This window comes from Sus scrofa, chromosome 13 (genome assembly GCF_000003025.6).
Source record: "Sus scrofa isolate TJ Tabasco breed Duroc chromosome 13, Sscrofa11.1, whole genome shotgun sequence".
In the NCBI taxonomy this organism is placed as follows: Eukaryota; Metazoa; Chordata; class Mammalia; order Artiodactyla; family Suidae; genus Sus; species Sus scrofa.
The window spans coordinates 19,353,974-19,368,165 of record NC_010455.5 but is presented as its reverse complement, the minus strand read 5'-3'; the positions used below and the strand labels follow the sequence as shown (position 1 = coordinate 19,368,165).

The 14,192-nt window shown below is 38.0% G+C and overlaps 1 protein-coding gene across 50 annotated transcripts in view; it reads left to right on the top strand.

Annotated features, from left to right (window-relative positions):
• Positions 1-14,192, top strand: part of CLASP2 (cytoplasmic linker associated protein 2) — a 205,160-nt gene that overhangs the window by 142,424 nt on the left and 48,544 nt on the right. For 34 of the 50 annotated variants that reach the window (XM_021071582.1, XM_021071594.1, XM_021071595.1 and 31 more), the window contains 3 exons: positions 256-500; positions 2,879-2,942; positions 10,177-10,179. In XM_021071582.1, the coding sequence (XP_020927241.1) occupies positions 256-500; positions 2,879-2,942; positions 10,177-10,179 (312 nt within the window). The remainder of the gene's footprint in view (positions 1-255; positions 501-2,878; positions 2,943-10,176; positions 10,180-14,192) is intronic. The other 16 variants (XM_021071596.1, XM_021071590.1, XM_021071593.1 and 13 more) reach the window with 1 other exon arrangement.

Sequence of the window (14,192 nt, the reverse complement as noted above, 5' to 3'; positions counted from 1 at the left end):
TTACATATCTGACTTCCATATAGTAGACTTATTCTGCTTCTACCACTCCCCATAGTTAAAGAATATTTCATCTTCTACTAACTCCTAAAACATGTTTTCTGAAGAAAAACTAAATGTTGACATTTTATTATTACAACGATTAGGAGCATGCTTTGCACTGATTTTAAAACAAAAAATTCTTTTATGGTCAGTAAAATTGTGAAATACTAGTATATTATTTTAGCTGCCACTAATGAGAATCATTATGTGTAACAGAAAAAACCTGCTCGAAGAAGATATGAATCATACGGGATGCATTCAGATGACGATGCCAACAGCGATGCGTCCAGTGCTTGCTCAGAGCGCTCCTATAGCTCTCGGAATGGTAGTATTCCTACATACATGCGGCAGACAGAGGATGTGGCAGAAGTCCTCAATAGATGTGCTAGTTCCAACTGGTCAGAAAGGAAAGAAGGTCTTCTGGGTCTGCAGAACTTATTAAAAAATCAGAGAACGCTAAGGTGAGTTGTGTTGTTTTTAAAATAATTGTCCTGGAGTTCCCACTGTGGCCCAGCAGGTTAAGGATCCGACATTGCCATAGCTGTGGCATAGGTTATAGCTGTAGCTCTGATTTGATCTCTGGCCTGGGAACTTCCATATACCATGGGTATGGCCAAAATGAAAAATAATAAGTAATAAAAGTCCTTGTCTCGTTAGCACTTTTCGACTTGAGTTTGTTTTCATAACACTCTAAAGGTACCTGTATGGGATCATACATGCCCTGAATTCAGAAGGGGCATCAAAATATCTTCCCACACTTTAATTCTTTAGGATCATCTATACTCACTTTTTGAATTTTTAAGAGGTCCCTGGTAGCCTAGCAGGTTAAGGATCTGGCATTGTTACTGCTGTGGCTTTGGTCACTGCTATGGCACAGGTTCAATCCCTGCCCAGGAATTTCTGCATTCTGCAAATGTGGCCAAAAAAATTTTTTTTAATTAACTTTCTCTATTTAAAGAAACATTCTGAGGAGTTCCCGTGGTGGCGCAGTAGTTAACGAATCTGACTAGGAACCATGAGGTTGCGGGTTTGATCTCTGACCTTGCTCATTGGGTTAAGGATCTGGCATTGCTGTGAGCTGTGATGTGGGTCACAGACACAGCTTGGATCCCGAGTTGCTGTGGCTCTGGCGGAGGCCAGTGGCTACAGCTCCAATTAGGCCCCTAGCCTGGGAACCTCCATATGCCGTGGGAGTGGCTCAAGAAAAGACAAAGAGACAAAAAAATAATAATAATAATTTTGAAAAATTTAAAATAAAGGAACATTCTGAAAGGATACTTTTTATTCATAAATAGAAGTTAAATGAAAAATGTTACTAATTTTTAAATGAAAATAAGTAAAATATACATAATATTAAAGATGGGTCACTTACTAAAATTCTTTCCTGGTAACTTTTCCATTGAGATGAAAGAATATTTATGGTCACTCAAAAATGAAGGTACATTCTTGGTGTTCATGTAATATTTGAATCTTGGTGTGATATGAAATGGACTTGGAGTGAATGTCCCTGACCAAAGTTTATATTGGTTTTCAGTTGGGTTGATTTGGTTTCCTTTCCCAATGACTTTTGCTTGCTTTCCTCGCTAAATTTGTTATTGTCTTTACCCATGTCATGTTCTAAACTTCTATAATATATCCCTTTAAGAGCCGCACCTGCCGGATATGGAGGTTCTCAGGCTAGGGGTCCAATCAGAGCTACAGCTGCTGGCCTACAACACAGCCACTGCAACGCTAGATCCAAGCCGTGCCTGCGACCTACACCACAGCTCACAGCAACACTGGATCCTTAACCCACCGAGCGAGGCCGGGGATCGAACCCTCATCCTCATGGATCCTAATCAGGTTCATTAACCACTGAGCCATGAAGGGAACTCCCTCAGATAATTCTCTTTTTTTTCTTTTTTTTTTTTTTTTTTTTTTTTCTTTTTTTTTTTTGTCTTTCTGTCTTTTCTAGGGCCACATCCATGGCATGTGGAGGTTCCCAGGCTAGGGGTCTAATTGGAGCTGTAGCCACCGGCCTACACCAGAGCCACAGCAATGCCAGATCCGAGCCGCACCTACGACCTACACCACAGCTCAGGGCAATGCCAGATCCTTAATGCACTGGGCGAGGCCAGGGATCGAACCCAAAACCTCATGATTCCTAGTCAGATTTATTTACCACTGAGCCACGACGGGAACTCCCCTCAGATAATTCTTAAGTTCAAGTGTAGTGGAAAATAGAGGACTACTCCCTGACTTGATATCTGAAATCAGGGTTCAATGTACTAGTTGTGTGTTTGTTTTAGAAAGTATTAGAACTATATGATTAAATGTTTATCTGTGTACTACCTAACATATTTTAATCTTTGCATATGGCTGTTAATGAATCACTGCAGTAAAGCATCATAGTGTTCCCAACTCCATCAAGATTACGTTTGTATTAGGTTCAGTATATCATTTTAAATGTTAAGACAGTATCGTAGTTTAGAAAGATTTTAGCCCTCAGGTGGCAAAATTTAAGAAAACATCTTAGCATTTAAAAGGATAAGATTCTTGTACTAGGAATGTCATTTGTATAGGTTCCTCTGTCATGCTACATTAATGAAATATTGTTATATTTATTTTCATACAACTTTCAACCTGTACAATAGTGTATGTAAAAACAATTATTGTTGCGTTTAGTGAATTCGTATTTAGCCCTGACTAGTAAATCACAAAAATTTCTTAATTTTTAAGGGCTGATTTTTTTTTTTTTTTTTTTAGCTTTTGTTTTAAGTTCAGTTATATGTTAAGGTCACTTTTAAATGATTTTTTTCCTACAGCAAGGTATTAATTAGCCACTTTATTATTTTGACAGTCGAGTTGAACTGAAAAGATTATGTGAAATTTTCACAAGAATGTTTGCTGATCCTCATGGCAAGGTATGTTTTAGTATTTAAGATTACTCCTATAGGGTGTCATTTGTATATTGCTATCCCTCCCCCCCAAAAAAGTGAAATAATAACAAAAAACTGTAAGCCATTTTTTGTTTTATTAATGCCCTAAGATGGTAATGATCATTTCAAACATAATTGAAATTAAGTACTTGATAGCATTCATAATTTAGAAATTGCTCTTTGGTAACCATTTAAGCTTTTCCAAAGAAAGATTATCTAAGACTATAAACTGAAAGACACAGTGACAAGCACAACTCTTACGCAGTTAGGGTGAGTATTTGAATTACTAAAAACGTTTTACTACTTGTAAAGGAAATAATTGGGCTAAGTTGAAAAAAGTTTATAACTTTTTATTCAGTTTTCTCTATTAATGTAAATATTCTCTTATCTTGAAAGAGCAATTTTGTAGAAAAGAATTGCCATTAAATAACACAAAAACACAAAATATGGCTTCAACCATAGTTTATTAAAGTATTTATGCATAATCTGCATGTATACTGTGAAATTATGCTTTACCTTGATGGATAGTACTGTTGTTCAATGTATTCATTTATTCTGTTTTCAGCAGTGTGTTTGGCAATGGTGAAACTTTTTTCAGTATCTTTCTTTAGGACACCAGGTGTCTACATGTGAATTTCTAACTTAACTGAGAAAGAAATCATAAGAAAAATATTAATAAATTTCACTTTACTGGTTTTCTTTTTATTGTCTTCATTTTATTGTTGCACATGTCATTTCCTCCTTGGGTTTTTTTTTTTTTTTCTGTTTTCAATATTTTCATTACTTGTGACACTACTTAAAGATACTAAAATTCGGAGTTCCCATCATGGCGCAGTGGAAAAGAATCCAACTAGCATTCATGAGGATTCAGGTTTGATCCCTGGACTCACTCAGCAGGTTAAGGATCCAGCGTTGCCGTGAGCTGTGGTGTAGGTCGCAGGCATGGCTCGGATCCCGCTTTGCTGTGGCTCTGGTGTAGGCCAGCAGCTGCAGCTCCAATTAGATCCCTAGCCTGGGGACCTCCACATGCCTCGGGTGTGGCCCTAAAGAGACAAAAGACAAAAAAAATAATAAAATTCCCCTTTATACATAAACTGAAATACAACTAAGTGTTATAAATTGCTTACACTTTAAAACAATAATTTTCAAATATTATCCTTTTATCAGAAGGTATATTTATTTTATCCAAGAATGCAAAATTCCATTAAACACAGGGTAAAGTATCCTAAATTTATAACTTTCAAACTGAACATGTTGATAACTATACAGTGTTATACTGATAGCACTACCACTAACTATTACAGCTGTAGAGATTGCTTTAATGTGATAATTTCCATAAATTCTGAACACGTTAGCTCTTGATATTTTTTGTTGGTGGTATGAGCCAAAGGACAAAACAATTGTGATCTGGATGGACCTGTTTTATTAAATGTTATTTTAATTAATAATCTATATAGCTTTTAAAATAGAATTTTTTTGTTTTGTTTGCTTTTTAGGGCCGCCCCTGCAGCATATGGAGGTTCCTGGGCTAGGAGTTGAATCAGAGGTACTGCCATCGGCCTATGCCACAGTGGCAGCAATGCCAGATCTGAGCCACGTCTGTGACCTACACCATAGCTCACAGTAACACCAGATTGCTAACCCACTGATGAGGCCAGGAATTGAACCCACATCCTTATGGATCCTAGTTGGGTTCATTAACCACTGAGCCACTACAGGAACTCCAAGATAGAGTTTTAAAACATCTTCAAGTGATGTAATTCTTCTCTACTGGAAGTTATAAGACTGAGGCTGGGTTATTTTTGAGGTCATAGTTGTTTATTTTTTGTGAGGACAGTAATGCAGTTTGGTTGGATTCTAGGGTTTACACAGCAATAAAGGGGAACATTTCTTTTTAGTCTCTGGAAGGAAAAATTAGATAAATGTTTTAAAAAGTTTTAAGTCACTTGCAGATCAAATAGGAAAGCTAAGTTTGATGTTAGTGAAAGAGCTTAACTGATCACAAATGTTTGGCCTCCCTTATTAGATGTTGAGAACCAGCTACAAGCCTGTCTTGATTTGTCAGAGAGGGGACTTTTGGGTTGTTGTTTTTTTTTTTTTTTTTTTTTATGGGATTTTATAACAACATACAATTCTTTTTGCTCCATCTGCCATTGTTTGTTTGGCTTGGTTTTCAGTTTTTTATTAGCTCAGTGAATACAAATGTAAAGGGAAGATTTTTTGTTAATTTGTTTTTGTTTGGTGATTGTCCATCAGAGGTTCTGCCAATAATTAATTTCATTAAGAATAAGCTGGATATGTCATCATACTGGGCTGAGTTTAAAATGTCAGTGTTCGGGAGTTCCCATCATGGCACAGTGGTTAACGAATCTGACTAGGAACCATGAGGTGCGGGTTTGATCTCTGGCCTTGCTCAGTGGGTTAAGGATCCAGCGTTGCCATGAGCTGTGGTCCAGATCGCAGACGCAGCTCGGATCCTACATTGCTGTGACTCTGGCGGAGGCCAGTGGCTACAGCTCCAATTAGACCGCTAACCTGGGAGCCTCCGTATGCCGAGGGAGCGGCCCTAGAAAAGGCAAAAAGACTAAAAATAAAAAATAAAATAAAATGTCAGTGTTCGAATTGAGGTGTTTCTTTTTTAATTATATCCTGATATTATTAAAGTAGCAGTTATATCCCACCTTTTTTCCCCCCTTTTTTTTTTGGCTACCCCACAGCACATTTGGAGTTCCCAGGCCAGGGATCAGATCCACGCTACAATTGCCATCTGTGCCACAGCTGAGCAACGCCAGATCCCTTAACCCACTATGCAGGCCAGGGATCAAACCTTCATCTCAGTGTTGCAGAGACACTGCTGATCACTTTGTGCCACAGCAGGAACTCCCTCCCCCCCTTTTATAAAGTACTAACAGTCCAATCTTCAGCATCAAGCACCTGTTTTTGATATTTTCTTTTCTTTCCACGTAAAACTTTGTTCTTTATCAGGAATCAGCCTTTTCCTTTTTTCCCTGTAAAAGGCCAGGTAGTAAATATTTGCAGCTTTATGGGCCATAATGATCTCTATCATGACTACTGAGCTTTGCCATTATAACACAAAGGCATCTATAGATAATATATAAACAAATGACCGTGGCTGATTTGTAATAAAACTACTAAATTTTAAAGTTCATGTAATTTTCATGTATCACTAAATAGCCTTTTCTTTTGAGTTTTTTAAAAACCATTCTTAAATGTAAAAACCATGCTTAGCTCGCAGTCATTTGTTTGTTGACCCCTGTTACATATAGTCAACCCTGGTCATTGACACTAAAATAGAAATATGTTCAAGAACCTCTGCTCATGCTCAGGCATGAAGGTTAAGACTATTGAAGGGAAACAATGTGTTAGCCCCTGCTAGGTGAAGTCAGCCCTGTTAATTCCTGTTTCTCTATTTCTGATCTGCGATTTTTGTCTAAATGCTCAGTGCTGCCTTGCATCGTCTTCTTGTTTTTCTCCTCTGTCTGCCATGGAGACAGTGTCAAATGGTGTCTCTCAAGACTCCAGCCGTGTTCACCTCTTCACCCATCTCATGCCCCAAACCTATGTCCAGCTCTCTTAGTTTACCTAGAAAGTAGAAGCCATCCAGCAGAAGCTCCATTTCCTGACCCCAAATCAGCAAACTTCAGCCATTCTTTGTACCTCCTTTTCTTCTATGGAAATGGAAGGAGGTCTCACCTTAAAGTTGTTGGTAGCCACATAAACATGTACTCTCATTTCTGCTAATATGGTCATCTGTTTGATCTTCCAGGAATTCTCAGAAATTTCAGTTTGCTGTTTGACATCCGTTTTTTGTTTTTGTTTTTGTTTCCAACTTTGTTGTGAGTTTATTCAGTCTGTCTTTTCTGTGTGGGAGAGAGGTGTTTTCTGTTGTGCCTGATCCAATCTCCCTCATACCAGTTCTTTTTCTTTTCAGATACCTATCTCTCTGCTTGTTTTACTGATGTTGGTATTGCTTAGAGATTGCCCTATGCCGTCCTTTTTCACTCTGTACCTTATCTGTAGCTTAATCCTGGTGACTTTCAAATGATACTTCTAGCTCATATTTTTCTCCTATGCTTACTTAGTCATGCCTTTGCTCATCTTAAACCTCAGAACTATTCTTCCTTCTGCATTGCTTTATCTCACTGGAAAAACCACCATGCCCTCTTTGCTCAAGTGAGGAATTTGGGCAGTATTCTAGAAATTTACTCAATCCTAATTAATTCTGCCTTCTAAATATCTCTCCATTCTCATAGCATTCAAGGCACAGTCATCTTTGACCTGCTGCACCTTCTCCCCATCTCCTGTCCCTAAATTCTTCTCCACACTGCATCCTTAGAATAATTTATTTTTATGACCACACCTGAGACATATAGAAGTTTTGGAGCCAGGTGTTGAATCCAGGCCACAGATGGGAGCTGTATCACAGCTGCAGCAGCACTGGATTCTTTAACCCACCATATTGGGCTGGGGATAGAACCTGCACCTCTACAGCGACCTGAGCCCCTGCGGTCAGATTCTTAACCCACTGTGCCATATTTAGAACTCCTCAAATAATTTTTCTAAAAGATAAATCTTCTCTACTAACTTTTAAAACCCTTCTGTGACTACTTGTCTTCCGTTCTCACTCTTAACCCAGCCTGAAAACTACATTCATTTCCCCATATATGCCACATGCTTTTCCTCATATCCTCGAAATAGGCTATCAGGGACACTTGTCTTTGCTCTCCACTCTAAGTTGAAATCACTTATCTGTAACCTCAACATCCTGAAAGTTCATAGGTTTGAAACTGTCTGAAGCCTTGCCCCCAGAATGGGCCATATTGTTTAGGAAACACCTCATACATGAGCTTGGGTAAGTGGGTTTTCCCATGTCCTTGTAAGGTGAAGTCAACATTTCAGCCTTTGTGTTAACAGCCTCTGGACTGGATCGGGCTTCCATGATAACTGCAGGTTGTTCTCGCTACTCCCCCACACATTTGAGCCCACCTGCTGTCCCCAACACAGAAGGAGGATACTTAGAGAACCAAGTTATGAGCAACAGCCCAGTCTCCTTTCATCTAGGATCACCTCTAGCCCTCAGAATGTTTCTCGTATATATTTTAGAATACGCATCTAAGTCCAGCTAAAATATCAGATGAGCTTCAGTGTATAGTAGAGACATCCCAGAAGAGATGGGCTAGGAAAGAGTTCTTTGTGAATACAGTTTAAGTAGATGCTGCACTTTTTTTCCTGGGACAGGAGTAATATGATTGATATATACAGTTTGCAAATTGAAATTATTTGGTGTGCATAACTTGATCAACTACTTAAACTTCAGACACCAGTGATGGAATCACTGTATATGTATGACATTAATTTATACTATAAAGCTGCAACTGTGTCATTTAAAGCCTCTTAATATTTTTCTAAGCAAGGCAGTACAATACAGTGATAACAAATTTGGATAGTGGTGCTAGATTTCTTGGGTTCAGATTCTGCCTCCATCACTGATTAGCTGTGTGTGCCTTTCTTTCCTAATCTATAAAATAGAGTTAATAAGATTATGATAATGGTTAAATGAGTTAATATATGTAAAGCCCTTAAAACACACCAAGCACTGTATTTTTAAAAAACTAAATTTAAATGTTTAAAAAATTAAGGAATTTGGGGAGTTCCTGTTGTGGCCCTATTTTCTATTTTAGTGTCAATGACCAGGGTGGATTATATGGAACAGGGGATCAGCAAACTACGGTCTGCAAGCTAAGAATGGTTTTTACATTTACAAATGGTTTTTAAAATACTCAAAAGAAAAGGCTATTTAGTGACATATGAAAATTACATGAACATTAGACAAGGAAAAAAAAAAGAGTTCCCATCGTGGCTCAGCGGTTCATGAACCTAATATCCATGAGGACTAGTATCCCTGGCCTTGCTCCTTGGGTTAAGGATCCAGTGTTGCCGTGAGCTATGGTGTAGGCCAGCAGCTGTAGCTCTGATGTGACCCCTAGTCTGGGAACCTCCATATGCCTCGGGTGTAGCCCTGAAAAAAAGACAAAGAAAAAACTTAGGGAATTCAGGGCAGACTTTTATTTTGACTGCTCTAGACTCATTCTTTGCTTCAAATGTAAAGAATGTCAAATACCAAAAGTTGTCCCCTAAGGCTCTGACATTTGATTCTGAAGGAACTCCTTGAGAAGACCCACCTTCAGTAAAGTACATGCTTTAATTTGACGTTTTATGGTCTATATAGTCCACCTCTTGGTGTCTTGAATAGCTAAATTAGGAGTTCAACCCATGACTACTAAAATGGGACACAGTTGAGTGTCGTACTTAGAAGGTCATATCTGGTCTCCTGAAGTGTGTTCTAGACAACTGAACTCCCTGCAGTCTTAAGATCAGGAGACCAAAACTTACACCTTACCTAGGGGATTTACAAGTTGTAGTATATTTACTTTTTAGCTCCTAACAATAGTAATTGTCTCAAGCCTTCAAAGAAATAATTTAGCTTGTGAATGCATTGCTTCTCGAAGGGGTGTGGGAGGAGATAAAGAAAAGAAAAATTCTAGGGAGTTCCAGTTGTGGCTCAGCAGTGACAAAACAAACTAGTATCCATGAGGACACAGGTTCATTTCCTGGCCTCACTCAGTGGGTTAAAAGATCCAGGATTGCTATGAGCTGTGGTGTAGGTCATAGACAAGGCTTGGATCTGGCTTTGCTATGGTTGTGAAGTAGGCCAGCAGGTGCAGCTCCAGTTTGACGCATAGCCTGGGAACTTCCATATGCCATAGGGGCGGCCATTAAAAAAAAAAGAAAGAAAGATTCTAGGTACTGTGCTTTGGAAGCAAATGCTGCCACTGTTCAGAAGTTTTGGCAGGTGTCTGTTAGTCTTACATTCTTTTCCTGAAGTTGAGCCTCAAGGATAGTAGGGTCTGGAGAAGAGTAGTTTTGTTTATATTTTGTTTTTAAATTTCCTTGACAAGGAAGTGAGAGAGAAAAACAGGAAAATCACATACTCGTCTTCCATACTATTCATTTTACTCTTGTTTTAAAAACTATTTTGAGTTTATCACAAAACTTTGAAAAACATTTGTCACTTTTATTTTCTAAGTGTTTTTCTTCCATACAGGAAGTTGGCATTGATGGCGACTAATTTGTGTGTTTTTCTTTTTTTTCTTTTTTTCTTTTTGCATGCTGTCCCCTGTGTTGGAACTCTCAATAGAGAGTAAGTTGGTTCAATATTTGTTGGAAAGCTAACTATACTGCATGACTGTGAAATTAACCCTTTTTCTCTATTTTCTCTCCCGAAGAGTTCATGCAGTGTCGGACCCTTTGCAATCCACGAAATGCTATTTGCAGTTATGCAAACTGTCATTCTGTTTGGAGATGTGCTTTTTAATCTACTAATTAATCTAATTTGATTATGTTCTTCTGTTCTGTATTTGATGACTGGCACACCTAAGATATAAGCGAGGTTAAGAAAAGGCTGCCTCAATTGTAATAGCTCAAATATTGTTAATTCTTTTCCAATAAACTACAGTTGTGAGATATGTAGAATTATAAATTGATTCCATTGAAAAGTGGTTCCAGTTAATTGTTTTTTTTTTCAATTCCCAAGTTTCATAATTATTTTTTTAAAAATTGAGTTCCACCCTCCCCGTATACACTTTCTAATATCCTGTTAATGGCATTCCATAAAAGCAAACAGAGCATTTTAAAGGACCTATGATTCTCAGCTTTCTCTTCTGGAATCAAATTTTTAGCTCCACTGTCCTCTATCTCCATTAACCATAGATAAGGAAATGGGAGGCTATCAACATTTGACATTGAACTTTTTGTGTTAGGGCTATCATGTAAGAAATTTTATGTAAAATTTTCATTATGTATTTTGGATATATATATATATATATATATATATATTCACACATATGTATATTATTTAGTAAAGTACCATTGATAGGATATAAGTATTTTGAAAAAGAATAGTATAATTCTATATATAGAGTACTATAAAAACATGTCTACATTTTTATTCAGCTATACACACATTATATCTAATCAAAAGAAATTTCTACTTAGAAGACTCAGAGAAGTCTTCTTTTAAAAAATAGCAATTCAGATCTTGACTTTGGATTATGTCAGCATGAGAAAAAAGGTCCCCCCAGGAATGACTGGCCTGAGTCCAGAGCGGTGGGATATGTCAGAAAGTTTATAGGAAAGAAAAATAAAATCTTGGTTGGGATTAAAGGAAGATCTTACATATCTTCCCTTGCATTGAGAAAAAGGAGTTGGCTACCAATTACAGGGTAAGTTTTACTTAAGAGAAAATCTTTATTCTTTAAGGAACCTTTCCTGCACTTTCACTGAACAACTTTTTGTTTATTCCTCAGCCTTTCATAACTTCAGGCTTGGTTCTAATTGATGGTACAAGACTGAAAATATAGTCTTTATTCTCAAACTAGGTTATATGTTATGTGCTCCAGGTGCAAAGATAATATAAATACAGAAAAAGTTAAATAGCACTATAAAGCTAGTCCCACTACAAATTCCAAGTAGGGATGATCAGTGGCTATTATCTAAAGAGGTCCGAGAAGCTCTTTGGCTAGGACTTAAGTGGAAAGCTTTGTAGGGAGTCACATGCTTTGTATGAATAGGAGAATTAGGGCGTAGGTGAGCAATCAGGAGTGTGCGTAAGATGTGTCAGGGACAAAGAACTTTTGTTGCCAAGTACTCCAAGATCAGTTTGGAGAGTTAGAGCTTTTTCTAAGCATTTGAGACATTATTCTATAGACAGTGAAGGGACATTAAGGGGTTTTTGCTTCTATCAAAAGAGTGATATCACAATCTCATGGTGAGAAAGAAGCATGAGTTGGCCTGCCATCTGTTTTATAAAGTTTTATTGGAATACAGCTCTGCTTACATGTTTGCACACTGTCTATGGCTGAGCTACGATGGCAGGGTTGAGTAGTTGTGACAGACACCATATGGCCTGCAGAGCCTAGAATATTTACTATCTGGCCTGTTACAGAAATCCAGACTTAGAGTCAGAAAGGCCTGGTGCCCATGATGATTGATAGATTTGAGGAAGACCAAAAGTGAGAGCTATTTAGAGGTTTGGGGGCCTGGTAGGCTAGATCAGAGAGGCCCTGTCAAGGAAGTCATGCTTTTGAGGAAAAGAGAATCAGAATGAAGACTGGCTGTTAGAGCTCCCCACATTCAGGATGCAAAAGGGAAATTCCCTGTAGTAAGAATGAAGGAAGGGAGTTAATAAGAGGAAGGCGTTGTCAAGCTATAGAATGGCCAAACATACTAAGAAAAAGCTGCTGCATTTCACAATTGGAAGATAATCGATAGGCACAATAGGCTGGAAGTTGAAGGAGAAATTCTTGAGACAGTATCTTCTGCATCTGTAAACAATATAGGTTGAGAATAAAAATAATAGAGGCCCATACTTCAGAGACCAAAAATATAGAAAGAAAAGATTCGTCTTAAAGAGGAATAAATACTGACTCTTCCTTGGAAAAAATGACTATTAGAAGGATAGCTATAGAGGGAATCAAAGTGGCGGTGGGGGTCACTGGAGAATTTTTTTTTGAATGATAGTAGATTACATAAGTTATCAAGTAATAAAGCAGATGGAATACAACTAAAAACCAAGTGACTTAGATTTAAGTCATGACCCAGCCTTTGATAAGCTGTGGAAACTTGGGCAAGTCACTTTATTTTCTAGTTCTCATTTTCCTGAGAACCAGATAAAATGGGAGAATTGATTTAGGCATTCTAATGTCTGTGGTTTTCAAAATGGATTTTGACATAGTGAAAACTTAATGTTGGAATCTTCAGGAAAATAGCCAGCAGCTGAAACAACAAGAATGAAAATGTACCAAAGAATTAGAGAATGTTGTGCTGATAAACCAGGTTTGAGGGAGAGGCAGGAAGCCTGATTTGTGGTCTTTGCTATAATTTCTTAGGTATAAATACTCCCATGAGGTTAATTTCAAACCACCAGCCAACTCACAAAATTCCTGGATATTTAACATTTGACTTCCTAGGCAGGTACTGACTGGCTCCAGGACGAGGTTAATTTCAAACCACAAGCCAACTCACAAAATTCCTGGATATTTAACATTTGACTTCCTAGGCAGGTACTGACTGGCTCCAGGACATCACTGAACAGATTTCTGAGGTACAATAAAAGTGAGCACTAGGTTAAATACATGCATTTGTCAGAGTAGGTCTAGTGAAGTTCCAGCAGTGTCCATGCTCTGAGGAGAGGGCCAGAGACAGTTTAAGTAAAGCCGTAGGCCAAGTTTTTAATCTAATAGAAGCCAGGTTTTTTGGTTATGGTTGTAAGTGGGGATGGGAGGATAAGACCAGAGTTAATGAATCTGCATTGTGAATAAGAACAGTGTTGAAGCAGGTACTTACTGCCTGGGGATCAGAAGGTAACAGAAGATTTAAAGTAGTCATAGTTTCTGCTTTTACAAATAGCATCTTGAGCAAAAAACAAAAACAAATAGCATCTTGAGCAAATAGCTAAAGTGTATTTTTTCCTAACTCAGATTCAAATGGCAGATTCAAATACCACAAGACTCTCTTATGGCAAAGCAGGTTAAGAATCCGCATTGTCACTGCTGTGGCTTGGGTCATAGCTGTGGGCACAGGTTTGATCCCTGACCCAGGAACTTTCACATGCCACGAATGAGGCAAAACAAGTATAGTTAGAATTCTGATAGAGGAGTTCCCATTGTGGCTCAGTGGTAACAAACCCAACTAGTATCCATGAAGATACGGGTTTGATCCTTCATCCTGCTCAGTGGGTTAAGGATCTGGGGTTGCCCTGAGCTGCAGTGTAGATCACAGACAGAGCTCGGCTCTGGCGTTGCTGTGGCTGTGGTATAAGCCAGCAGCTACAGCTCCAATTCTACCCCTAACCTCAGAAATTCCCTATGCTGCAGGTGCAGCTCTTTAAAAAAAAATTTAAAAAGGCATTCTGATAGAGAATAATCCTTCATTTCTGACATTAAAAAAAAAAAACAGGAGTTCGTGTATAACTATGTAAAAGGAAATTTAAGAAAGAAATATATATATTGAGAACAAAACTCCTAACTTTTAAATTAGCATAGTTACTTTGGGATTATTAACTTTTTTAAACCATAGTTTTTATAATCCATTGTGATTATAAATTGTCTCACAATACAGCATGAGAGACACTGTCTTGAATTTTCTCCTCTTTAC